At 56.0% G+C, this 26,583-nt stretch overlaps 1 protein-coding gene across 23 annotated transcripts in view; it reads left to right on the top strand.

The window, feature by feature from the left end:
* NCOR2 (nuclear receptor corepressor 2) overlaps positions 1-26,583 on the top strand; it is a 225,059-nt gene that overhangs the window by 78,885 nt on the left and 119,591 nt on the right. For all 23 annotated transcript variants that reach the window (XM_060118201.1, XM_060118204.1, XM_060118197.1 and 20 more), the window contains 4 exons: positions 3,579-3,756; positions 10,619-10,798; positions 13,708-13,821; positions 23,924-23,980. In XM_060118201.1, the coding sequence (XP_059974184.1) occupies positions 3,579-3,756; positions 10,619-10,798; positions 13,708-13,821; positions 23,924-23,980 (529 nt within the window). The remainder of the gene's footprint in view (positions 1-3,578; positions 3,757-10,618; positions 10,799-13,707; positions 13,822-23,923; positions 23,981-26,583) is intronic.

The following is a 26,583-nucleotide window of genomic DNA, read 5'->3' on the forward strand; positions in this document are numbered from 1 at the left end:
TGCCCTTGTCCTGGTGAGGCTGTGACTGGGACAGGGATGGGGGTGGGCAGGGAAGATCCACGTGGCCCTTGGACTTCCCGCTGTGAGCCTGCAGTGGCCTCTGGGTGTGTGGCCCAGGCAGGAGGGGGTGACCACCAAGAAGTAGGGGAGTGGGGCTGGGTTGCTGGTTGGGAGTGACGTGTCCACAGCTGGGTGCACATGGGGAGCCCCCTCCATCCCCTCCCTTTGTCACCCCCTCCCTTTGTCCTCCCCTTTTCTCCGAGTCCTCTGCCATCCCTCAGCTGGCAGACTGGGCCTGTGGGCCTGCCTTGCCTTCCTTAAATCCAGGTGGGAGAGAGCCAGCCATACGGCGGGTGGGGACCCAAGTGAGGGGAGGGCCAAGGCCAGAGCAGGGCCCCAAGGTGCCTGAGACAGGAGCAGCAGTAATTGCTGAGAGTCATGAGCTGCTGCTTTTTTTTTCTTTCTTTGCCGTACGCGGGCCTCTCACCGCTGTGGCCTCTCCCGCTGCGGAGCACAGGCTCCGGACGCGCAGGCCCAGCGGCCATGGCTCACAGGCCCAGCCGCTCCGCGGCATGTGGGATCCTCCCGGACCGGGGCACGAACCCGCGTTCCCTGCATCGGCAGGCGGACTCCCAACCACGGCGCCACCAGGGAAGCCCCCTCCCCCCCCTTTTTTTTGTGTGGTACGCGGGCCTCTCACTGTTATGGCCTCTTCCGTTGCGGAGCACAGGCTCCGGACGCGCAGGCTCAGCGGCCATGGCTCACGGGCCCAGCCGCTCTGCGGCATGTGGGATCTTCCCGGACCGGGGCACGAACCCGCGTCCCCTGCATCGGCAAGTGGACTCTCAACCACTGCGCCACCAGGGCAGCCCCTGCTTCTTCTTTTTTTTTTTTTTTTTTATGCTTGAAAATCTTTTATTGATCACACTATCATACTTCTTTGTGACAAAATTATGTATATAAATTTTTTTAACATCTTTATTGGAGTCTAATTGCTTTACAATGGTGTATTAGTTTCTGCTTTATAACAAAGTGAATCAGTTATACATATACATATGTTCCCGTATCTCCTCCCTCTTGCTTCTCCCTGCCTCCCACCCTCCCTATCCACCCCCGCCAGGTGGTCTGCTGCTTCTTTTTGTCACACCACGTGGCTTGTGGGATCTCAGTTCCCCGACCAGGGATTGAACCCAGGCCATGGCACTGAAAGCCTGGAATCCTCACCACTAGGCCACCAGGGCACTCTTGAGAATCCTGAGCTTCTAACATGCGATGGCCTACTGTAGGCTGTGGGCACTAGACAGGCAGCCCTGCCTGCAGGAAGCCCACAGTCTAGCAGGGGAGATGCAACAAACACACAAGGTGACTCCAGAATGAGGCAGGTGACCTGTTTCCTGCAAGGCAGGGAAAGGCTACTATTTGGCTGGAGAGGCCGTGGAAGGCCTCTCAGGGGAGAGATACTTGGCCACTAAGTAGCCAGCCGCTCAGAGAGCGGGGTGAAGACCTTCCAGGTAGCGGAAGCAACACGTGCAAAGGCCTGGAGGTGGGAATGTGCATGGAGTGTTCCAGAAAGGCGAGGAGGCCGGGTAGCTGGGCTGAGCCAGGTGGCTGGGGGCCAGGAGGGTGAACTTCGAGGGGACCATGGGAGGGTTTGGAGCTTTGGAGGGCCAGGATATAACTTCCACCCTCAGATCCTTCCTGCCATGTGCAGTGATTCTAGGGACAAGCAGGGACCACTGAGGCTGGGCTGGCCCAGGGGCCCTGTCCCATCGTCTCTTCCTTTGTCACCTTGCTGAGGCTGCGAGGTTGAGGGATGGCCTAGGTGGGACCAGAATTCCGGAGAGCTGGCCTGGGCCTTTTGTGCTGCCACAACTGCATGGAGGCATCCAGGGCCCCGCGGGGAGGCCGCTGCTGCTGCGGGCCATGGCTTCAGCCCCTCTGCACCGGGTGGCTTAAAACAGCAGAAACGTGTTCTCTCCCAGTTCCTGGGGGTTAGAAGTCTGAAACCCAGATGGCAGGAGGGCTGCGCCCCCTCTGAAGGCTCTAGGAGAGGACCTGTTCCTGGCCTCTTCCAGCTTCTGGAGGCCCAAGGTGTTCCTTGGCCTGCTGCTGCGTCACCCCAGTCTCCGCCCCCCTCTGTGTCTGTGTCCTCAGCCCTTCTTAGGAGGACACTTGTCATTGAGTTCAGGTTCCAGCTTAATCCAGTATGACCTCATCTCAGTTAGTTACATCTGCAAAGACCCTACCTCCAAAGAAGGTCACATTCTGATGTTCTGAGGTGACGTGAATTCTGGGGGGACACTAACCTATTATGGTGCCCTTTTCATGTTTAAATGTAGACGCCACCTGCTTCCTGCAGGGCATCTTGTAATTGTGAAGCTGTTGGTTCTCAGGTGGGCAGGAGGGGCATCTTGTGACCTGGCTTTGGCGAGAGACGGGCCCCCCAGGGAGGAGAGGACAGCGGCATAGCCTCAGCCCACACTGCAGTCAGTAACATTCATTCAGCCTACACGCACTGATGGAATGCCTGCTGTATGCCAGGCACTAGACAGATGAATGTTCCTGCCCTTGTGGAGCAGACACTCTGGGATGGGGGAGGCAGCCACCAAACATGCGTGAACCAACAAGCAAGTGGTGATGGCTGCAAACAAAGAAAGAGAAAATGAGATGGGGTGAGATGGGGTATGTCTGGTGGGCAGGGAGACTGCTGTTAGGAGGAGACGCCCCATGCACTGGGACAGGAAGGAAAAGAGGCATCATAGAAGGAGCTGGCGTGGAAGTGTTCCAGCCTAGCCAGTGCACAGCCCCTGAGGCAGGAATGCAGTGGGCACGGTGACCAAGGGCCAGACCAGGCAGGGCCTGAGGGTGGGGGGAATGCGTTTGGATTCTATTCTAAGTTTATTGGGCAAAAAACATCAACTGGAAAAGCATTTCAGCAGGGGCAGTATTTGGGCAGGAGCTGGAGGTGGAGGCTGGGAGTCGTGGCTCAGCTGTGTGTGCTCAGGCAAGGCCATGGCCTCTCTGGGCCAGTTTCCTCCTCTGTAAACTGGGGAGGAGGGTTAAGGAGATTTAGTTGGGAGAGATTAGGCTGGACAGCTCCTATCTCTGCATAAGGCTGCTGGGCTGACTTGAAAAGGAGGCAAGGCCAGGTTGAGCAGCCAGAGTGCTGTGATCAGCTAGTGATGTCTGCTTTGGGTGAGTGATTTGCCAACAGCATCGTGTGTGTTATTGTCTGTGTTAGACCCACAGTGTTTTTCCGACTTTCCCCTTGAATCACCAGGGATCTTGTTTCAATGCAGAGTCAGATTCAGTAGGTCTGGGGTGGGATTCAAGATTCTGCATTTGTAACCAGCCTCAGGAGGGGCTGAGGCTGCTGGTCTGGGGGCCACACTCAGTGAGGGGGCAGGGAAATCAATCACCAGTACATTCTCTTGCTGTAAACGTAGTTAGTGAATGCTGACTCGGGGGAAGACAGAGCTGTATTTGAGTCCTGCCTCTCTGTGCGCCCTTGAGCAGATGGGCACTCCTCCCGCAGGACGGGCAGCAGACGTGATGCCGTGTGCCCTTGCCCCCCACAGGTCCCAGGAGCTTCACCTGCGACCCGAGTCGCACTCATACCTGCCTGAGCTGGGCAAGTCGGAGATGGAATTCCTGGAGAGCAAGCGCCCCCGCCTGGAGCTGCTGCCTGACCCCCTGCTGCGGCCCTCCCCCCTGTTGGCCACTGGCCAGCCCGGGGGCTCCGAGGACCTGTCCAAGGTAAGGCCTGGCCTCAGCCGGGAGCTCCTCTGAGGGTTTGGGTGCTGCTGTGATTGGGCGGGGAACAAGGGAGGGGGGGTAGGCATGCTGGGCTGGGGGGATGGCTTGGGCGAAGGCTGGGAGAAGGGCTGAGCCCGGGGCGTGCAGAGGCTGGGCAGCCAGAGGAGGGTCCGGGGATGAGCTTGGCTCCGTGGGCCATTTCTTGGCTGGAGAGGGACAGCTTCCCCCACTGCCCCCTCCAGCTGCCGGAGTGTGTCCAGCCCGTGGGGACCACTGTGCCCTGGAGGGCGCCTGCATTTTACTCTTCTTTAAGCAGAAAGTCGAGCTGAGATGGAGGGGGAGAATGGGCACAGATTAAGCGCTCATGGTTTGCTGCTGAGAGAGGTTTTTCTGCTATTTCAGCGAACCTCAGGACCGTCCACGCTAGAAGCTCATTTGCTCTCTATCTAAACGGAGGAATCACAGCCAGTGGCCCAGATGCGTCTGTCCCCTAGGGTCCCCCAGCTGCCTCAGAGGCTGTCATTTCACTGTCAGTGCCTAGGGTGGGGCCGGGACTATGGCCGGATGACATGCTCATCCTTGGCCGGCTGCGTGATGGATGTCCTTTCCGCACGTGCTGGAGCAGCGCCTTTATGCTCCTTCTTGGCCATGAGGATGCACATTAGCTCATTAATGGCCGCCCAGCTGCTGGGTGAGGTCAGTGCTCATCTCACTGCAGCACCAGTGGGGGTGGGTGGGGCCTGGGAACCAGGACCGGGGAGGGAAGTGGCCCACTTGGGCCTGCTGGATCCTCTTCTCTGCCTGACACTGGATTGGTGGGATTTCAGGCTGAGGCCAGTTCTTTACTGGGGGGCTGACAGGAAAGGGGTTTCCCGGGGTGGTCACGATGATGATGACAAGCTAACACGGAGGCCCTGACTGTGTGCCAGCTACTGTGCTGAGCGTGAGTGTCCTTCCATGGTGCCTTCCCAGCCTGATGAAGCCCGGTCTGCGATCACCTTTTATAGACGGGGCCCCAGGCTAAGACGGGGCCCCAGGCTAAGGGCCTCACCCACGGTCACTGGGAAGTGGGGAGCAGGCACTGAAGCCCAGCCAGCCCAGGTCTGTAGCCCAGACCTGCCCACCAGGCTGTCCCGCCTCGGGCTTCCCCTCTGGTCCCCCGTGCCTGCCATCCTGCCATCCCTGCGTTAGCCTCCTCCTCTTAGATTCCATCACTGCTCGGCCTCCTGGGAGGGATGTTGCCATTGGAAAAGCTATTCCCTGAAGTGGGTCTTGGGCAGTAGGGGCATGGGGTGCATGCGAAGGGGGGCACAGGGCCACAGCAGGGATGCTTGATGTCCACCCCCCGTGAGGGACCAGAGCCCTGAGTGCGCCATATCCCTGTGCTCATGTCTGGTTCTACCTGGAGAACAGGCTGGCGGGTGTCTCTGGACAGCCCTGTCGGGCCTCTGCTGCCTACCGCGCATCTCTCCAGAGCTGGGCTCTGAGTCCTCAGACCTGTGGGTCCATCTGAGGGTCTCCAGGCCGGCCTGACAGTGGCTCTGGGAGTCCTTCTGCTTCTTAGGGCTCCCTGGGGGTGCTCCCTCTCCCTCTGTGGGTCTTTCTCAGTCTTTGCTTCTCTCTGTATGTCTCTGTCTCTCGGTCCCTGTGTCTCTTTCTCTGCCTGGGGTGTGTGTGTGTGTGTGTCTATGTCTGTCTGTCTCCGTATCTCTGTTTCTCTCTATCTCTGTCTCTGTGTCTATCTGGCTGTCTTTCTCTCTCTTCTCTTCCTGGACCCCACGGGTGTGGGGGAGTGATGGGCCCAGTGTTGGGGCCTGGCTGGACCAACTACGGTAATTGCTGCAGGCTGTTAAGAACATTTGGAAGGTATGAGCAAATGCTGGGCAACGGAAGAAGCCAGGGGAGAAACACAGCTCTGAGGGATTCAGATGTTTTCTGCATCTGCTGTGTTGAATTCAGCTGGGTACATGAGCTGGGAATGTGAGGGGATTTTTTTTTTTTTTTTTTTTAACAGCACCTCCCTCCCCACTGGCCCTGGCTGTGTTCCTTTTTCCTATAAAAATATAAAATAGAAAAATGTCCTGTTTTATAATGCTTCTGTGGCCTTCAGCCTCTGGAGTCCTGTGGCATCAGAGGCTTCCTTTGGAATTCGCCAAACTTTGTTCCGGGACTTTAGAATCATCACAAACAGCACCATTTCTGAAAATCTCTTTGTCTGTTGGGGCCCCGTTGGCCGAAAGGGGCAGAAAACCCATGTCAGACTGGTTTAGGCAGGAGTCCTGGCTCATATAACTGAAATCGAGGGGTTGTTGGCTTCAGGCACAGCTTGATCCAGGTGACAGGTTACGAGGTCCCTATCTCTGTCCATTCCCTGGCTCTGCCATCTTGCACGTGGTCTTGTTGTATTAACAAGGAGAAAGTTTGAGTTTCCAGACCTTCTTCTTCCCACATTCAAGGCCAAAAAAAGAACTTTCCCTCTGTCTCCACATTTCCAGGCCAAAGCTGTTTATCTCCCTGCCTTTGAGTGAGGCCCGTGCCTGTCCTGCAACCCATCATTGTGACTGGGGGAGAGGACTGTGGGTGCCTGAGGCTGGCCCTGCCCTTTCCTGGGTCTGAGACAGGGGGAGCCCCACTGGGTCCTCTCCAGCCCCCAAGGTTTTTGCTGCCTCTGTGTCTGTAATTTTACATAATGAGTTTTTCTGTTCCACGTTGGCCTGAATTTTTACACCAAGGGCATCTGATGGGGAAAATGGTGCCGACTGCTACCTAGCGGTGACTGGTGAGGATATAGGACTGTTGTTTTCCTCCTGTGGCTTTGGGCCTAAATGAAGGCCAGAAGCCATCGGGAGAACCATCTGGAGGCCCAGTCGCCGGGCTCCCTCGGTCCCATTCCTGGAAAACTCAGCACTGCAGAAAGCACCCTTCGCCCTTCAGGCTTGCATCATCTTCTATTCAGATTAAGGTGAAATTCACATACCATGAAATTAACCACTTTGAAGTGAACAGTTCAGTGGCATTTAGTAGGGTCACGGTGTGGACCACCACCTCTGTCTAGTTCCAGAGCATTTTCATCACCCCAGAAGTAAACCTGGTACCCATTAAACAGTCACTTCCTCCTCGCAGCCCCTGGCAACCACTGATCTGCTTTCTGTCTCCATGGATTTGCCTGTTCTGGACACTTCGTATCAATGGGATCACGCGATATGTGGCTTTTTACGTCTGGCTTCTCTCACTCAGCATCATGTTCTTAAGGTTCATCTGTGTTTTACCACGCGTCTGTACGTCACTCTGAATCATATTCCATTGTATGGAGAGACCACACTTTATTTGTCAGTTGATGGATCTGCCTGTGTGGTTTTGCTTAGAGTAAAAGCTAAGCCTGAACCTTAAGGAAGAAGTCATTGAAGAAGACGGATTTTCCCCGTCAAGAATTTAAGAAAAAGTTTCCAGCGACTTTTCCAACAGTTCCTAGCGGTTGCCAACTGCTTCGTCTCACCCCTGCGCTGCTCCTGTCGGGTTTGGGGATGGAAACCTTCTTTTTGCTCATGTCATTTTGAGAATTATCCCTGGGTTGGATGAACTGTTTCAGGGTGTCCTGGCCCCGAAAGCCTTCTGACCACAGCCCTTGTTCTTGCTGTGCTCCTCTCCGTCCCTTCTCAGTCCTAGTGGAAGATCAGAGGTGGGCAGAAGAGTGGTTTCCTGCAGCAGGTAGCAGGACTGGGCACCAGGAACCATATCGCCAAAACCTTTTGTCTCAAGAAGCCTGAGAAATGGGACTTCCCTGGTGGCACGGTGGTTAACAATATGCCTGCCAATGCCAGGGACGCAGGTTCGAGCCCTGGTCCGGGAAGATCCCACGTGCTGTGGAGCAACTAAGCCCGTGCGCCACAACTACTGAGCCTGCGCTCTAGAGCCCACACGCCACAACTACTGAGCCCGCGCGCCACAACTACTGAAGCCCGTGAGCCTAGAGCCCGTGCTCCACAACAAGAGAAGCCACTGCAATGAGAAGCCCGCGCACCGCAACGAAGACCCAACGCAGCCACCCCCAGCTAAAAAAAGAACCCTGAGAAATGATTGTGGCTGTCGGAGGAGACCAGCCAAGTGCCCTGGGGCACAGAGGGAAGGGGCGGATCTCAGTTAAGGGCTGGGGGAGGGGGCGTGGATGTGGGGTCTGATTTCAGGTGGCACAAAGGTGCAGTTAGGAGAGGGAGTGGCTGGTGCAAAGGCCTGGAGATGCCACGGTCGGTGCGCAGGCTGCTTCTGGTCTGGCGTGTGTGGGGTCAGGTGCCTGCAGCCCCTGTGTCTGCCCTCCGCCCTCCTATCTGGGAGCAGTTAGGGCCAAACACACGCACACACACGCACACACACACACACACACACTCCTTCTGAGTATTTCTCTAGGGGATCTGTCTTCTGTGCACAGTTTTGCCTCTAACTTCAGGGGGTCCTAGACCTGGAAGGGATCTTGCTCTTGCAAGAACATGGCTCTGAGGGATGAATGAATGCATGGTGGTGACCCCATTTCTGCTGTGGGACCCCCAGCAACCTGGTTGCATGCTCTGCCTGCTTCTGGAGAGTTCTGAATGAGGCCTGGTCTCTCCCGTCCTGTGCCCTCCAAGCCAAGGCTCTGTCGCTTTGTGGCTGGTGACCTCGGGCACGTCATTGAATCTCACTGGACCTTAGTTTCCTCATCTGGAAAATGGGGAAAACCATATTTTCACTTCCAGGTTGGGCTGTGACAGTTATGTGAGTTAAGAGCACAGGTTGGCAAACTCGGCAAGCTCCAACCTGGCCCTCTGCGTGGGTCTGTAAATAAAGTTTTATTGGCACTCAGCCATGCCCATTCTTTCGTGTCCTGTCTGTGGCTGCATCCCCACTACAGTGGGGGGTGAGTAGTTGGGACAGAGGCCGTCTGACCTACAAAGACTGAAGTGTTTTTCCACCTGGCCCTTTACAGAAAGTGTGCCGACCGCTGGCTTAGGGCTGTGCCAGGCCTGTGCCTGCAGGTTCCCCGTACCCTCATCTGTGCAGTGGGGATGCAGTGGCAGCCCCCTGGGAGCGCCGCAGCCGGGGCCAGGGTGTGGGGTGTGCCGAGGAATGGGACGGTGCCTGGTTTGGTTTCCTAGGCATCCCTGAGGAGCGTGGAGGCCCACCTCAGAGCCATGGGGCAGGGCCACATCAGAGCTGTTGAAGGGCTTGAGATCTTTTCTGCCTTTGCCCCCAGGGCTCTGGGTGTGTGGAGGGCCTGGGAGTCTCGACGCCAACTCTCCCACGTCTCGGATGGCAATGATGAGGCCAGGGTGATCCCCAGACACTGGGGCCCCGTGGGCTTCGGTGTGTGTGTGTGTGTGTGTGTGTGTGTGTGTGACCAAGACCCCGAGGCCAGGAGGGGTGGACTTAGAATGGCACAGCCTCTGCTCAACTTGAGCTGGGGGGGTGGGGTGGCACTTGGCAGCCCTGGGGCTGCAGTTGTCCCGGGAATAATGTGTCCTCTGTCCTCCGGCTGCAGCTGCCTTGGGGGTGGGGAGGCAGCGGCCTGGAGCGCCTCCTGGGGCCTCCTCTGCCAGCAGCTGCTCGCTTGGCCTTGAGCATGGCACAGGGCGGGGCTGGGTTTGGGGGCAGAACAACCCCGGCCAATGCCTGTGGAGCTCTGACGGTGTGCCAGGCTCTGAGCTGAGTGCACATATTAACTCATTCAAGCCTCACAGCAGGCAGGAGGTGGGCATTGTCCCATTGTACAGATGAGGAAACAGAGGCCGATGATCTGCTTGTGGTCAGGATGATGCTGGGAGGTGGCAGAGTGGGTGGGGATTTGAACCCGGGGCTGTACAGGTGAGTGCTCCGGGACAAGGACTGGGTTTTATTTTTTTATTGAGCATCCACCGCAGCTTGGATGCTCAATATACTTTTTTTTTTTTTTTTTTTTTTGTGGTACACGGGCCTCTCACTGTTGTGGCCTCTCCCATTGCGGAGCACAGGCTCCGGATGCGCAGGCTCAGAGGCCATGGCTCACGGGCCCAGCCGCTCCGCGGCATGTGGGATCTTCCCGGACCGGGGCACGAACCCGTGTCCCCTGCACCGGCAGGCGGACTCTCAACCACTGCGCCACCAGGGAAGCCCGCTCAATATACTTTTGTTGGTGGAATGAAGGAGTCGCCGAATAAGTCAATGAAGGATTCCCTTGTTTGTTTAACACATTTTTGAAAACAACTTCATTACACAAAGAGTAATACTCAGTGAAGGAAAATCAGAAAAACACTGGTAAATTAAAAAGAAGAAAGTGAAAATACCCGCCTTCTCCCCCGCTGCCCCGATAACTCCTTTTGACATCTCTGTATCCCATTCTCATAGTTTTCCTGTGTGTTTGTGTATATTGTCTACAAAACTGGGTTTGCACTGTGTATGATATTCTGTAACTTGCTGGTTTGGACTGCGCATCGTGAATACGTGTTCACGGAGCGTCCGTCTGGAGGTTGTGGGTCTTGGTGCCGGTTCTCGAGGAGTTTGGTCTGGTGGGAGGGCACAGACGGGGTAAGTGGGGTAAGAGAGGTGTGTTATGGGGAAAGGAGAGAGGGAGGGCTTCACGACGTGAGGGACGGTTGGGGAAACTGGCATGTAGGAGGATCAAAAGGATCTGCCCTTCGGAAACGGCTGGGGAGGGAACACCTGGCAGGAGGACCCGTGAAGGCAAAGGCAGAGAGGTGGGATCAGTAAGCAACCTTGTATTTGGCACACGGGGGCTGGCACGACAGATGCCCGGTGTGTTGGTGCCTGAAGTCATGGCTGGAAACTTGGGGTTTACTGGGGGGATGGGGGTGCCCCCTGCACTGATTCCACACCTGTTTTTCCTCCACCGCAGGACCGCAGCCTGACAGGCAAGCTGGAGCCGGTGTCTCCTCCCAGCCCCCCACACGCTGACCCTGAGTTGGAGCTGGTACCTCCACGGCTCTCCAAGGAGGAGCTGATCCAGAATATGGATCGGGTGGACCGCGAGATCACCATGGTGGAGCAGCAGATCTCCAAGCTGAAGAAGAAGCAGGTGCGGGTGGGTGGGGTAATGGTGGCTCCCGATTCAGCAGCAGCTGCCGCTGAGAAAACGGCACTGGTAGTTGTAGCTGTTGTGAACGTGTGCTGAGCACTGCCCGTGTGCTGGCTCGTGTTTATGCCCTTTATGTTTATTGGACAAGAGAGCTGCTTTGTGTGGTGCTGTCCGAGGGAGCTTTCTGCAGTGACGGAAACGTTCTAGATCTGCACTGTCCATAGTGGTAGCCACTACCCATATGTGACTGTTGAGCCCTTGAAATGTGCCTAGTGCCGCTGAGGAACTGAATTTTTAATGTAGTTTAATTGGAGTTGAAATGACATTTACACTTGAATAGCCACATGTGGCTACTGTACTGGGACAGCACAGGAACGGTGGGTGGGAGGTCAGCATTTACAGCCAGGCTGTCCAGACATGTGGGGGTGGGCAGTTACTTCTCTGTGCCTCACTTTCCTCATCCATAATGTGGGGAGAAATGTCACGTGACTCTGACCCTGGCTCTGGAATCTGTATGAGCTGGGCCTCCTAACTCTGCCTTGGAACATTCACCTCTCGGAGCCTCGGTTTCTTTTCTGTAAGATGGGCACAGATATGACACCACCTCATGAGGTTGTGAGGGAACAGGGTCATGTGGTGAAAAGAAGTCCTCATTGTCACTGTCGAAACCAAAGAAAAGTTAACGTAAAGATGAATAATATTAACTTTATGATTTTATTTTTAATATTAATTGATAGAAAGTTAGTTGATAATCTGCCTTTTCCCGAGTCTTCTCCTGCTTCTCTCTGTGGCACCTTCAGGTGTCTGCTCAGATGTCCCCTCCACAGAGGGACCCGCCCTAGCCTTTACAGGAGTCCTCATCCCCAGCCATCCTCTACCCTGGGGGTCAGCAAATCCAGTCAGATCCAGCTCGATGCCTGTTTTTGTAAATAAAGTTTTATTGGCACACAGCCACGCCCATTTGTAGGAGTGCTGGGACCTTTAGTCCCCCTGGGCCTGGCTTTGGGCCCAGGCTGAAGCCACAGGCCATGTGCACACGTTTGTGGCTGCAGCCAGAAGCCACGTGGCTCAGGGCAGCCCTTGATAGATTTTTGGTTTTTAATTCCACTTTGGCATTTTTCTTTTTTAATTAAAATTCACAAAACATAGAATGACTCATTTTAAGGGGAACAACCCAGCAGCATTCAGTACATTCACAGCGTTGTGCAACCACCCCATTCTATCTAGCTCTAGTTCCAAGACATTTTCATGACCCCAAAAGGAGACCCCGTACACATTCACAGTCACTTCCATTTTCCCTTCCCCACCAGCCACTAATCTGCTTTCTGTCTCTATGTATTTGTCTGGACATTCTCTATAAATGGGATCAAACACTGTGTGGCATTTTGTGTCTGGCATCTTTCACTCAGCATCATGTTTTCAAGGTTCGTCCATGTTGCAGCCTGTGCCAGTGCTTCATCCCTTTTTTTTTGCCAAGTAATATTCCACTGTATGGATGCATGGACCACATTTGTTTATCCATGCATCAGTTGATGGACGCTTGGGTTATCTCCACCTTTTGACTATCGTGAACCACGCGGTGAACTTTTGTGTTCATGTTTTTGAGCACCTGTTTTCAGTTCTTTGGGTCTGTACCTAGGGATGGAATTGCTGGGTCCCATGGTGACTCTGTGTTTAACGTTTGGTGCCTCAGGACCTTCACTGACTGGCGAGAATCTCCTTTCTGGCTATGTTTCCTTCCATTTCTTGGCTTAGTTTGTTTTGCGCTGTTGGGAGGGATGTCAGTGTTTTGGCAGGTGCTGGCTGCCCTTCTGAAAGCTACCAACAGGGGTCACTGTGGGCCTGAGGCAGCTCGGCTCAACCCTCCAGGCCTCTGTGCCCCCAGAAGCCAAAACTGGATTTTCTGGCTCTTTCTGCGTTGCTCTCGTCTTGGCCGTGTTTTTGAGTTCATAATGGTTTGCTCCATGGTCATGGGCAGGATGTGTGAGCCTTGTGAGCAAAGAACAGTGTTCTCATCTCACTCAAGATGCCCTGTCAGGTTGTACACCTGGGCACTGGCCTCCTGTGTGACCTTGGGCCAGTGTCTTAAGCTCTCTGGTCTTTGCTTTGCCTTTTTGGTATAAAGCAGACAGCAGCATGAAGGGAAGTCCTTTATGGTGTTAGGAGGAGGAGGGTCCAGGATGAAGACCCCAGGGCAGATGACAATAACGATGATGATGAGAAGCTGCTTTTTAAGTGCTGAGTGCTTTGCGTGCATCAGCTCATTTAATTCTCATATCAGCTCTCTAGGATAGACACTTTAATTATCCCCACTTTCCAGATGAGGAAAGTGAGGCTCAGGAGTTTAGCAAGCTCCCAAGTTTACATAGCAAGTAAGTAGTAGAAATAGTGTTCCGGTCTGGACAGTTTGGGTCCAGACCCTCCACAGCCTCTCCTGAGAATGACGGTACTGATGGTGGAAACAGTGGATAACGGCTGGCCTTCAGCGAGCCCCCAGTCTGCACAATACATACACTAACTCATCAGGGAGGCACAGCCACGAGCCCCACTTTACAGATGAGGAAACTGAGGCACAGCGGAGTTAAGCTGCTTGCTGATGCTCACCTAGCTGATAAATCACCAAGGTTGGACTTGAACCCAGGAAGGCTGTCTGCAGAGCCCGGAGTTGGCCCTGGTTGGGCCCTCCCCTTTGGGAGCTTGGGCCTCTCTGGGACTCGGAGTCCCTGCGGGTGACTCAGGGGAAATGGTTAGCAGCCTGACTTCCTGTGTGGGGCCACCAGCCCTGCTGCGCAGAGGTGCCGCCCTCCCGCCCAGGGGTGCCGCCCTCCCGCCTAGGGGCAGGGGGCGCTGTCTCTCCTTCCGCCTGCTGGCGTGCTCACCACTCCACTCTCCCCGCTCGCTCCCCACAGCAACAGCTGGAGGAGGAGGCCGCCAAGCCACCGGAGCCTGAGAAGCCCGTGTCGCCACCACCCATCGAGTCGAAGCATCGCAGTCTGGTGCAGATCATCTACGACGAGAACCGGGTACGCCCTGACCTGCCCCGCAGAGCCCCTGTGCCGGCCACCAGGTGGGATGCAGGTGTCGCTGTGAAGGGCCTGGCTCTCTCCCGGGGCCTTGGTGTTCCCATCTGTGAAATGGGAACCTGTATGACCCCACCCCCACCCCTACCCCCTCAAACCTGGGTTTGTGTGTGGGAGGGGGAAAGGGTGGCCAGTGGAGACCCATCTTGGTGTGGCTGTGGTTTGTTCTGCTCAGACATGCCGACTGGTGTGGACCGTGGCTGGCCTGTGGGATGCAAATGAAAATGCAGGCATTAGGTCCTAGGAGAGCTTCAGGGGCCAGTTGATCAGCGGGGGAACGGGCAATCACTTAGGTACTCATGCAGAAGAAATTCCTGTAATGCAGAAAACAATAGTAACATTATTCATCACAACAGCAAACATTAGTTGAACAGCTCCTCCAGGCGACGGGCCAGGTTTTTTACATAGCAGTCCTCAGAGGGTAGGTATGGTGATTGTTTCCATTTAACACAGGGAGAAATTGAGGCCCAGAGAGGTTAAGTGACTTGTCCAAAGTCACACAGCTGGGAAGCGGTGGACCTGGGATTTGAACCCATGGGCCATCAGATCCCAGGGCCTGATTCGTCAGCACTGGCCTCTGCTTACATTTAGCCCTGGAAAGGGCTGTTGGATGGTTGAACGCAGGGTCTGTAGCAGATGGTGGGAGCTCATAGAGATCTGTGGAGGACAGCTGCTGGGTGTCTGGAGGGGGAGGGGCTCAGGGTACCCAGAGCAGAGTGTCTCCCAGGGGCTGAACCCCAAGGCTTGAGCTGCTCTAGAGCCTGGGAACATGTGACGGGTGCCTGGGGCTCTAGCTCCAGGCAGGAAGCTATTGGATCAACTGGTTTGGTTCTGCCTCCACCTCTTGAAGCTGCAACAGATGCAGGATGAGACTGAACCTGCTGGAGGCCTGGGAACGGTGTGCTGGGCCTCGCAGGGCTGGTCGCCCTGCCATGCTCTGGCCGCCTACCCCAAGTAACACTAATAACAGTCACAGTGATAGGAGAACTGAGGGGCCACGTGTGCTTTAGCCACATGTCCTGGGTTCAAATCCCGTCTCTACCACTTCCTGGCTCTGTGACCTTTGGGCAAATTAATTAAGTCTCCCTGCAACCCACGTTCCTCACCGGTAAAATGATGATAATTAAAGCACCTACCTTATACCACGGTGTGGGGATTAAATGAGTTCATTATGTAGTGCCCTTAGAACAATGCCTGGCACCATGTAGGCGCTAGCTGGCACTATTAATTGTTGTCAACATTGTAGTCTTTGTTATTCTTTTCTTCTTGTTATTGTTTATATTTTGCATGATTTCATTTATTCCTCTCCAGACCCGTATAAGATAGGTACTATTATTCTCTCCATTTCACTCATAAAGAAGCCATGGCTCAGAGAGGGAAGGTGACCTACCTGAGACTGCACAGCAAGTGAGCTTTGAGGCTGGGGATCGGAGCCAGGGTTGAGTTGGCTCCAGGAGCCTGTGGCAGGGGGCACAAAGGCACAGCTCCTGGATCTGTCACTCCAGGCAGCCCCCCTGCCTGCCCTCCCTGATCTTGGGTGGGAGAGCAGGCACAGTTCCTTCCAGCAGCTGTGGTGGCAAGTTGACGGCTTTGCCCAGGATGTCACCACAGCGCCCTTGGCCCTTTTGGGGGGCTCAGTCTTTTGGGGGCCGGCAGACTCTAGCAGGCTGGAGCCCTCAGCCCTCCCCAGCCAGACTCGAAGGCACAGGCCTTTGGTGCCCCCTGTGGGAAATTTGTTCCACGTTCCATGCCAGCCACTTGTCCCCACTTCCCTGGGGGTTTGCCTAAGCAGTAATTTGGGGGGTCCCCTCCGGGTCTCACCAGTTCTCCCCAAAGAGCTATAGCTACAGATCTGATTGGTCTTTGGCTCCTTGGCCTCAGCACTCCCCCTCCCCCAACAGCAGTTAAGACACCCCTTCCCAGGTCTTACCCTGGGTGGTCTCCCTGCCAGAATTCCCGCTTCCTCCTGCCCTGATTTTCTGCAGCTCTGTGTGAGGGAGGGTGATGGGTGGGCCTGGATTCCAGTCCAGCCTGTGCCCTCATGAGCTGGGTGGTTTATTTCACTTCCAGGCCTTCCAGCGTCCCAGGCCCTGGCCACAGTCTTTTTTTCTCTTTTTTTAAAATAAATTTATTTATTTCATTTTTGGCTGCATTGGTCTTCGTTGCTGCACGTGGGCTTTTCTCTAGTTGCAGTGAACTGTGGCTACCCTTCATTGTGGTGTGCGGGCTTCTCATTGTGGTGGCTTCTCTCGTTGCAGAGCACGGGCTCTAGGCGCACGGGCTTCAGTAGTTGTGGCGCGCAGGCTCAGTAGTTGTGGCTCGCGGGCTGTAGAGCGCAGGCTCAGTAGTTGTGGCGCACAGGCTTAGTTGCTCCGCGGCATGTGGGATCTTCCCGGACCAGGGCTCGAACCCATGTCCCCTGCGTTGGCAGGCGGACTCTTATCCACTGTGCCACCAGGGAAGTCCCCCTGGCCACATTCTTGAGGCCACAGAGTTGATGTGGCTGAGACGGTGACTGGAAGGGCTTTGTAAACTGTGAAGTGCTGTGCCAGGAAGAGTCCAGGAAGTCAAGATTCTTGGGTACAAGAGGCAAAAACTCAGCTCAGACTGGTTGAGGCTAAAGAGGGGTTATTGAGTCTCGTAATGAAAGTTGGTGTTAGTTTACTTCAAGTATGTGTGGACTCAGGTGCTCAAACGAAGATGTTTGGGAGTACTCCGTCCCCACCTCTGCTCTCTCTGTGCCAGTGTCGTTCCCAGGCGGGGTTTCCCAGGACATGGAGAAAGGACTGCCGCACCTCTAGGCCCACTGACCCCTCCCAGGCCAGGTGGGAAACTCTTCCCAGATGTCTCAGCAACAGTCCCAGGGTTGGCTCTCATTGGCTGGCTGGCGTCACAAGCTCACTTCTCAGCCAGTGGAGGCCAGTGGATTTGAGTACGCTGACTGGTCAGGGCTGGATCTTAGGCCAACCTCTGGAGTCTGGGGATGGAGTCAGCCCCATCCCCACCCTGCCCCAGGGAATAGATAGAGGAGGGGGCTTCTCCCAAGAGGAGGTCAGAGGCAGTGGAGCGGAGGCTGGCCGGGCCTATGCAGCCTGTGCCCCTGAGCCTGGGCTGGTGCTTACCAAGTTGGGGTCCCAGAGCACAGGCATTGTCCTCTCTCCCCTCCGGCGCCTCAGGCTGGGGGCTTTATGCCCATTTATGCTGATTTCATCCCGATGGGCTTCTGACAGTGGGAGTCACTGGCCTTCCCTCAGCACCCCTACTCCATATTTTCAGATGAGGAAATAGAAGCCCTGGGTCATTTCCCCGCGGCCTTTCAGCTAGTGAGTGGCGGGCTAGGACTCCAACCCTGGTTCCTGGGATTCCGAGAGCAGGCCTCTGCCTGGTAAGTTCAGGTGCGCAGGGCGCATCACACTTATCCTGTCCATTCATTCATTCATTCAGCAGCCATGTAGCTGAACATCTGCTCTGGGCCTGCCGCTGTTCCAGGCACTGGGAACACAGTGGCGACCTCGGCCCCAGCCCACTCACGTTGGCTTTCTGATGGGGGGAGACGTAATCACACTCAAGCCACCACATGCAGGCGCACGAGGACCTGAGGAATTTGCCCCTCCTTGTCCCGATCCCCCTTTCTTTCCTTTCATCTGATGCCTCGCTTTGCCCCAGCCCCCGTTGACCCTTGTATTTCCTTGACTATGCAGGCGTGCTCTTGCCTCAGGGCCTTTGCACTGGCTGCACCCTCTGCCCGCAGCTCCTTTTTCCCACTGGGCTCACTCTCTCACTTTTAGCTGTTTGTTCAAATGTCCCCTTTTCAGCCAAGGCCCATTTTGACCCTCTGTTTCATCCTGAAAACCGTCTACACCTCCTCTCCCTGGCTTTCATTTTGTCCTTTGCCCTTGTTCCCACTGGACATAATTCACATTTTCTTGTTTATTGTGAACAGAGGCTCTGTGAGGACAGGGATCTCTGTCTTTCTCTCCCAGCTGTATCTCTAGCACCTAGAACAGTGCCTGGCACACAGTAGGTGCTTACTCAATGTCTGCTCCACAAATGAATGAATGGCAGAGGGTAGGGAGACTCTTCCTCCGGAAGAGTCCTCTGGTTTGGGGGCTGTGGGGACTGGCCTCTGCCCCCAGTGAAGGTTGGCGGGGGTCCCCCTGCCTGGGCTGAGCCTCAGGGGCCGGAAACCGAGTGGGCAGGAAGCCCCTCAGTTGCCTTGGGCAGGAGCAGCCAGGACTTACTGCCCCTTGGGGGATCAATCGGATTAAATTTTAATCCTCCTCCCTTTCCTGCTGGTTCCTCTGAGAGGCGGACACAAGGGTCTGTCTCTAAATGCCCCACCGGCTGGAAAACGCAGCTTTCCGCCGGGCAGGGCCTGCCTGGCTGTTCTGCAGACTGGTCTATCCCTTCAGGGCACAAGGCCGAGGCGTCAGCGCGCACAGGGTGGGGAGGGGGCGTGGCTGTCTGCATGGGCGGGGCTGGGCAGGTGCACACAGCTGGCAGAACAGGAAACAGGGTTCTTCTAGGCCCCAAGGGGCAGGAACGGGCACTGCAGGGCCAGGACTGGGAACGAACGGCCTCTTGGAAGCAGTGGGTGGGCCGTCGCCCCGAGGAGGGCATTCAGGCGCGGGGGTCACAGCTCAGGCGAAGGCTCACAGAGGGGACAGGGTCTTCATTGATCTGCAAAGGGAACGTGTCGGGGGTGGGAGGTGGAGGTCTGGTGGGTCTGGGAGGATGCTCACACTTGGAGTTTGGGTAAAACAAACACAAGCAGCACTGGTCAGCACTAGCGAAGGATGTGTAAATAAGGGACAGCTGGCACAGCGCTGGTACTCTAGGAATTTAGGGCAGTGGGCGATCCAGGTAGACGTCCTGGGGGAGACTTGAGCTAGGTCTGCACGATGGGCTCTGCGGGGAAAAGGTAGCAGGATATTTGCAGTGGAGAGGACTGTGGCCTGTCCAAAGATGGTGAGGAAGCAGAACTCATGGAGGCCCTCTGATTGCTGAGGGGTGAGGAGGAAATCAGAGCGTAGGACCCAGGTCCTTTTTTGTCTTCGATTTTAAGCATCTTACTAGTAAAGTTTTTATCCAGTGTGATGATGTCTAAGCAGGACAGAGATGAACAGTTCTCTTGGTAAGAACCAAGACTGTGAGCATTTTATAGAGCATTTTGGGGGTGCAGGCACCCTGATGCTCAGCTTCAGACTCCCTTCCCACCCGAGTCGTGATTCGGGGCTTGCAGAGCAGCGGCTCACGCCCCGTCCCGAGCTGGGCCCTTGCCTCTGCCTCTGCGTCTGGCCATCCTAACTGCTCCTGGAGTCCAGGGCTTCCTCCAAATTCTTCCGCCTACAGGGAGCGTTGTCCTAGCGGACCTGTGAACAAGAGTCCATGAATTCCGCCTCACTCACTCAGTCGTCTCCGTCACGCACCCGGGAGGGCTCTGGAAGGGTTCTTCCGGCTGCTGGTACAGACGAGGATACCGAGCCTCGGGGGTGACTGCTGCCCGAAACGCTGTAGCGCTTGGCAGATGGACGCGGTGTGGAGGGCTGGGCAGCGGGGCCTAGAGGGAGATAGGGGCTGGGCTCCTGGGCTTCCTGGGTGGGTGGGTGCTGCCTTCACTCTGCAGAAGAGGAGGGTGAGACCTAGAGCTCAGGCAGCTGACGAGCTAGAATTGGGGCTCCAAGGGGTGGGGCGCCGGCCAGGGGGCTGGTCAGGGTGAGGTCCGGCCCCCCTGCCCAAGAGGAGCTGGGATAGTGTGTGTATATGTGTGTGTGTGTGTGTGTGTGTGTGTGTGTTTGGGGGGGTACACGTGCGCATGTGTGTGGGTTCGTGTATAACTGGAAAGCTGTGCTCATGTGTGTGCAAATTGTGTGCATGGCTTAGCACGGGTAGAGCCCGTGACTTCTATGCATTTATGCATCCGTGTACCTATATATGTGGATACACGTGTGTTTGGGTCAGCACGTGTGGGGCACAGCTGTGGTTATGTGTGCATGGATACGCCCGGGCGTTTGTGGGTACACTCGTTAGCTATGTGGCATGTGTAGAGGCACGAGTGGCTGTACGCACGTGTACGCAAAGTGGCTTGCGTGGGGCATGTGTGTGACTGTTTATACTTTGTGCACATGCATGTGTCCGCTTGGGTACACAATTGTACTTGTGCATGCTGTACGCACGCGTGTGTGAAGGCGTGTGTGCGTGAGTCGCCTGGTGTGGCACATGTGTGTCTATGTTTGTGCTTTTATAGATGTAGACATAGAATTTTGTCCTATGGGTCCATGGGGCTTGCGTGCGACTGTCTGCACAGGTGACTAAGGTCTTTCGTGCCCCAGGTGCTCCGGCCCCCGGGAGGCCAGGCCGCTCGGACCCTGGGGTCCCCAGCAGGAGGAGTGCCGTCTCCCTAGTGAGACCCCAGCCCGAACCCCCAGTGTCAGGCAAGAGCCCTGGTGGTGGGTCGAAGCCAGGGGGGGCGGACTGTCCCCTCCTGTTGGCTTGTGCTCCTGTTTTGTTCCCTGCAGCTGAGCAGGGTGACCTCAGGCAGTGACTTCCCAAAGGCTAGGCGCTGTGGGAGACCCGCTGGGCCTTGGCGAAGAGTTTGGCTTTGGTTCTCGTGGTGGCGAGAAGCCGTCAGCCGAGCGGGTGGGAGGGAGTTTCTAGTGTGGGTCTGAATCTGTGGCCGTGCTCCATTCCAGGGTGTTGGGGGGAGCCTCCCCTCCATTTGAAGAGGGACATTAAGAAAGAAGTGACAGCGTACACTTTGTTCCTCGTAGAACTTCCTTGTAAAAGTCCTGGGAGTTTGGTACCCGGGGTGAGCGCGGCTGTCGTGCGGATGGGGAGACCAAGGTCCAGGCGGGTGAAGCGACTTGCCGAGGGTTAGAGCAGAGTGGACTCCCAGACGCGGGCCCCTGCTGGACAGATGTGTGTTTCTTGAAAGGCCTGCCTGTCTGGGTGGGGGGGCCCAGTAGGCAGGACATCCCCGCCAGCTCCCCGGCAGCTGACAGCAGATGTCGTACCCACCCCGCACCCATACAAGCTGGACCGGTGAAGCCGGGAGTGGGAGTGTGGTAGCACGAGGTGGAAGAAGTGTCCCCACGACGACGTGAAGAGGTGGGGTGCCGGTTCAGGGCCTGCCTGTCCCAGCCTTTAGCTTCCACTTGAGCTGCATACTTTGGGTCGGCTGTGTGACCCCAGCCTCAGCTTCCTTGTGTGTAAATGGGGCTGATGCTAGAACCTTCCGCAGAGGGTTCCTGCAGGAATCCACACAGATGGGGCTTCTAGAGGATCCAGCCCTGGCACGTGTAGGGGGTCACCTGGTGTGAGCCGTGGCCTTGTCGTGATTGTTGACAGCAATAATAATAACAGCCAGCCCTTACCTAGCTCCCACCGTGTGCCAGATCCTGAGTTTCACGCGGTACGTGGGTCAGCTCATTTAATTCTCTTAGCAGCTGCATGGGGTGGTGCTGATGTTAACCCCGTTTCGTAGACGAGGAAGCTGAGGCTCGGGGGTGGTGAAGGGACTTGCCCAAGACCACGCAGTTGGCAAGTGGATCAGAGCCCAGGCGCTGGCCGTGTAGCCTTTCCTTTGGCCGCCCGCTGTCCCGTGTTCCAGTGTTGAGGCGTCTTTAGGACTGTTCCATGGCAGGTTTCTTCTGGGTGAATCGTAGGTGTGCCGCCTTTTGGAAACTGAGTTGTCTTAAAAGGCCCCAGGGCCGCTCAGGGCTTAAGAGCAGAGCCTGGGGGAGGGTCTGTTAGGGAGCGAAGGAACTCCCACACCAGGTGTATGACGGAGAGCTGGTGCTCAGGGCACACCTGGTCGCCTGGGCTCCCCGTGGCTTTGGCAGGTAAGGAAGGGGCTCCTCCCTGGTCTCTTCTCCAGGGGCTACAGGAAGCCCCCTACCCAGGTGCCTGTGTTCCTGAGACAGCGAAGGTGTGGTTGAAGATGGAATCCACTCCGGTTCATACGGCACACACAGGCTTCTAGAGGCCCTATACGGGTCCCAGATCTGAGACCCAGGCCCAGTCGTGTGATGTGGCAGTTTCCAGTGGCCCAGTTGCTCCAGCCCTGCCCTTCCTGTGTTTGGCATCATTCCTTTATCTAGATGGGCAGTTGCTGCTGATCCCGACAGAGCCTCATAAATGCACACAAACTCCTATTCGTCCCTCAAAACCCAGCCTGTTACCTTTCTGGAGAGAGTGACTCTGACCCGCTTAATACCTCCCCCGTATACCACACATACTTTTCCTGCCTGAGCATATTAATCTGCCATCACTGCTCATGACCAACTGCCCACTAGACTGGGTTCATTGTAGGCAGAGGCCGATATCATTCATTTTGTTTCATGCCCTGGTGCTTACTACAGAGTGAGTGCTCAAATGTTTGGGAAGTTACCCTGTTCCCTCCTCACCCTATACCTCGTCCTTCACTTGGTCCAGCTAGGGAGTTCTTCCATCTTTGGTACCCCATGGCTGACACTTTCTGGCTTTCAGGTGTGGCCAGGGCTGGGGTGGTCAGGCTGGAACCTCCCCCAGTCTGCACCCCTCCCCCCAATAGAAGACTCTGGACCCATGCCTAGTGGAGGCCCTGGATGGGACAAGCCCTTATCTTTCTCCCCTCTTGGAGCTTGGAGATCAGAAAAAGGACTTTTCCTTACATCATCTTTCTGTGCCTCAGTTTCATCAGCTGTAAAATGGGGATACTCCTTATATCTGCCTGACTTCGTGTTGTGTGTGATTCAGATATTAATAATGCATGCCGTGTGCTCAGTGCTTGACTCATAGTAGGTTCTCAATAAAATGGCCATCATTACAATAATAATTTGCCCTCTGATTTTCCGGCCCCCAGCTACACTCTGAGGCTGCTGCTCTCAGGGTTTTGGTTTTGCACAAAGGGGGCCGAGATCATGGCTTGTTCTTGGGTGGGCTGGGCCCAGGGCTCTAGGCGGAGCTAGTTCTAGGTGCCAGCTTGAGCCCACCTACATACCTACCCTCTGTCATGGGGGCTGGGGGAGGGGGTGAGGCTGGCCCTCAGCACCCCTCCTCCCTGCTACGACACCCGAAGCCTGGGCCTCGAATTCTGTTGTGAGCAGGGCTCTGGGTCACCCGCGTTTAGTGGGTCTGGATTTGGGGATCATTGAGAGACGGTTTCGACCTGTTGATGGTGTCTCGCTTGGCGTGTCCTGCCAGCCCACGCTGAGTCCTGGATGGTCTTCCCGAGTTTGGCTGAGTCAGGAGCACCCAGCCTTTCCTGGGTCGCAGGAGGGGCTCAGGTCTCCCACATCTGTGCCGTGAGCACCCCGCTTTCCATCTGACAGAGACCCGCCCTGAAGTCATCACCTTCCACAGCTCTCTGCCCACCCCGTCCTCAGGCTGGCCCGGCCGAGCGGGCCCTGTGGTCCCTGCCTGGGAGCCTGGACCAGACACAATGTCCGCCTTCACGGCCAGGGGCCCCGGGGGTCCAGACTGTTGAATTCGCAGCCGCTAAGCCCTTTCTGCCATATGTTCCTGTTTTCCTAATAAGTTCGGGTTGTGAGTGGGGAGGCGGGGAGGCCCCAGGGCAGCTCAGAAATAGTCACATGATGGTGAAATACAAGAATCCTAGAAAGGGTATCTCCCCGTGCCTCTATCTCGTCCTGCTTCCCCCCCCTCCCCCCTCACTGCGGAGGTAATTGTAGACACCCAGCCGGCTTCCAAGGCGGAGGAAGGCATCTCAGGCCTGGCAGGAGCTGTGCCCGCCCCGGGCCCTGGGGGGCGTCAGGCTGGGGGCTTCAGGGGCCCGGCGCCAGAGAACAGGGTGCGTTTGTTCGAACCGAAACTTGGCGGGCTTGCCAGGGCCACTGCGGGGATGCTGAGGCCCTCTGTGTTTGTCTCCAGCCCCGGGAGGGCTTGTAGGGGGACCCTTCCCCAGCCCCGTCTCCGCCCCTGGGCCTGGATGGGCATGCTGGGCTGGGCAGCTGCCTGCTGTGTGTGTGTGTGTGTGTGTGTGTGTGTGTGTGTGTCTGCTGGTGTTTTTTTTTTTTAATTCCTCCTCTTCTCCGTCACCCTGCAGAAGAAGGCCGAGGCTGCACATCGGATTCTGGAAGGCCTGGGGCCCCAGGTGGAGCTGGTGAGCTGGGGAACAGGGTGGGGCGCTCTGGGAGGGGGTGGGCAGGGTGGCAGGTGGGGGTGAAGGGAAGGAGAAGCCCTGTCCTCGGAAGGGGGCAGGAGATCCACCCTTCGGATGAGAGGGGCGGGCAGGTAGCGACGGGCAGGCCGCACTGGGGGTGAGGAGGGGTGCGTCGGCGCTCCAGCTGTGCTCCCAAGCCCAGCCAGTCGGGCTGCAAGATTCACCAGCTGGAGTCCAACCCATTTGGCCTGTAGTTTATCGTGGAAAGCCCATACTCTGGGCCCAATCCTCTTGAGTTCAGCTCTCAGACCTGCTACTTAATAGCAGGTGTCTTAACCTCTCTGTGCCTCAGTTTCCTCATCTGTAAACTGGGACTAATAATAACACACATCCCACTGGGTTGTAGTGAAGACTAACCATGCTGAGTTTTGGAAAGCCTGATGGAGAGTAAGTGCTGAGTGTTAGCACTTGCCCTTGTTGTTATTATTACTGTTGTCGGTATCATTTTACTGATGGGAAGCTGCCATGTCAGCAGCAGAGCTGGGAAGCAGACTCGGGCCTTTTCTCTCTCAGGCACCCGTCACCCTACGTGTCACCAGAGATAGGAAACAAGGGAGCACCGGAACTCCCGGCTGGTGGCCTTGGAGTCCTGGGAGAAATGGCCAGAGTGCCCACCTGCCTGGGACTGTCACTGTCCCACTGAGCGGGGCGGTGCAGAGCCACGGGGGCAGCACGTGGGGACACGCACATAGGATGGAAGCGAGGGATCCCCGTGCGTGTGTGCGTGTGAAGGCTGCGGGGTGGGAAAAAATCTGACGCGTTTGGAGCCTCATTTTAAACTTGGCTTCACCATGTGTTTGCCGAGTGGCCTTGGGAAAGGGACTCGGTTTTCTCATCTGTGAAATGGGGAAGCCGAGGATCTTGATGAGGGAGGATCTTGATGATGAACTGGTGCGGGGAAAAGGCTCACTGACGCGGCACTTGGCCTGTGGTGGGCGCTCAGTGTCGTGGACCCTTGGGAAGGCAGAGCTGTTTGCTCCGGAGTTTCTTCTGCAGTGACAGCTGCTCCTCAGCCTGGGGTCCGTCTGCTTAGGCCACTGAGGAGCTGTGAGCAGTTGGCCTCTTACTGCTCCCAGGTCCTCTCAGGCGGCAGAGCCAGACAGGGAGTGTGGGGGGCTCCTACGGCTCAGGGGCGGGGCCCAGTGCCTCTCCTGGGATGGGTGACAGGCTCCCAGCCTGCGGCCTTGCTTCCCTTTGGGCATGCTTTCTGGGATGTCTCTAGCAGCCTCTTTTAAAAAAAATTTGAGTAGCTTTATTGAGATGTAATCCACATGCCATACAATTCACCCATTTAAAGAGTACAAGTTAGTGGGTTTTCGTATATTCACAGATGCGCACAGCCATCTCCACCATCGATTGGAGAACATTTCACCATCTCAAAAAGAACTTTGTTCCCTGAACTATCACCTCCTTATCTCCCATCCCCCCACCTCCCACCCCGCTCCTTCCTCTCCCCCTCCCTCCCAACCAACCACTAATCTGCTTTCTGTCTCTATGGGTTTTTGCCTATTCTGGACATTTCGTATCAGTGTAATCATACAATACGTGGCCTTTTGTGTCTGGTTTCTCTCACTCAGCATCCTGTTCTTAAGGTTCATCCATGAGGTAGCCTGTGTTGGTGTTTCATTCCTTTTTATGGCTGAATCGTATTCCATTGTGCGGATGGACCCCATTTATTTTATCCATTTATTCATTGGTGGGCGTTATGTTGGTTTAGCTTTCGGACATTACAAAGGAAGTGGCTGCGAACATTCATGTACAGGTTTCCATGTGGATGTGTGTTTCCCTTTCTCTTGGGTAGATACCTCGGCCTGGACCTGCTGGATCATGTTAATTCTGTGTTTAGTCTCTTGAGGAATTAATTGCCAGACGGTTTTCCAGAGTCGCTCCACTGTTTTCCATTCCCACCAGTAAGCTGCTGCTCACCTCGGTTTCCCTTTCTTGCCAGTGGGGCTGGCAGGACTAGAGGCGTCACCCAACCATTTCCAGACCTGGAGGCTCTCCCTCTCCCATTTCCTGACCTAAGTAGTCCTGGAGGCTCCTGAGTAGGGGGTTGGAGTGTGAAGGGAGCCGCTGAGAACAGCAGGGCGTCTGCTGGGCTCACAATTTCAGTGATTCTTTCCTGGGTCTTCGGGGGCGAGCAGGCTGTCCTCTGCTTGGTGGTCTCACAGTAGAGGCTTCCTCAAGGCTGGTGGCGCAGGAGGCCGAGGTCTGGGGCGCTGCGTAGCTGTCACCGGAGTGCTCTAGAAGTCGGTAGGCTCTTGGCTTGGTGGCCTTCCGTGGGGCTGGAGAGGGGCCTCACATTGACACGGCACCTGCTGTGTGTCAGGCCTTGTGGAAGTGTCACCATCCATGTCCTAGGAGAGGCTCAGAGAGGGCAGGGCCTTGCCCAGGGTCACACAGCACGAGATGAAGCCGGGAGGTGTGCTGAGCCCATGGGGTTGTGGCTGACCACTTCTGCACTGGTCTGCCCTCTGTCTTGGTTACCACAAGGCCCGACTGACCAGAGGCGTCCTCCAAGCAGAGGCAGCCCTGAGGCGCGC

The sequence above is a fragment of the Mesoplodon densirostris genome, chromosome 15 (genome assembly GCF_025265405.1).
Source record: "Mesoplodon densirostris isolate mMesDen1 chromosome 15, mMesDen1 primary haplotype, whole genome shotgun sequence".
In the NCBI taxonomy this organism is placed as follows: domain Eukaryota; kingdom Metazoa; phylum Chordata; class Mammalia; order Artiodactyla; family Ziphiidae; genus Mesoplodon; species Mesoplodon densirostris.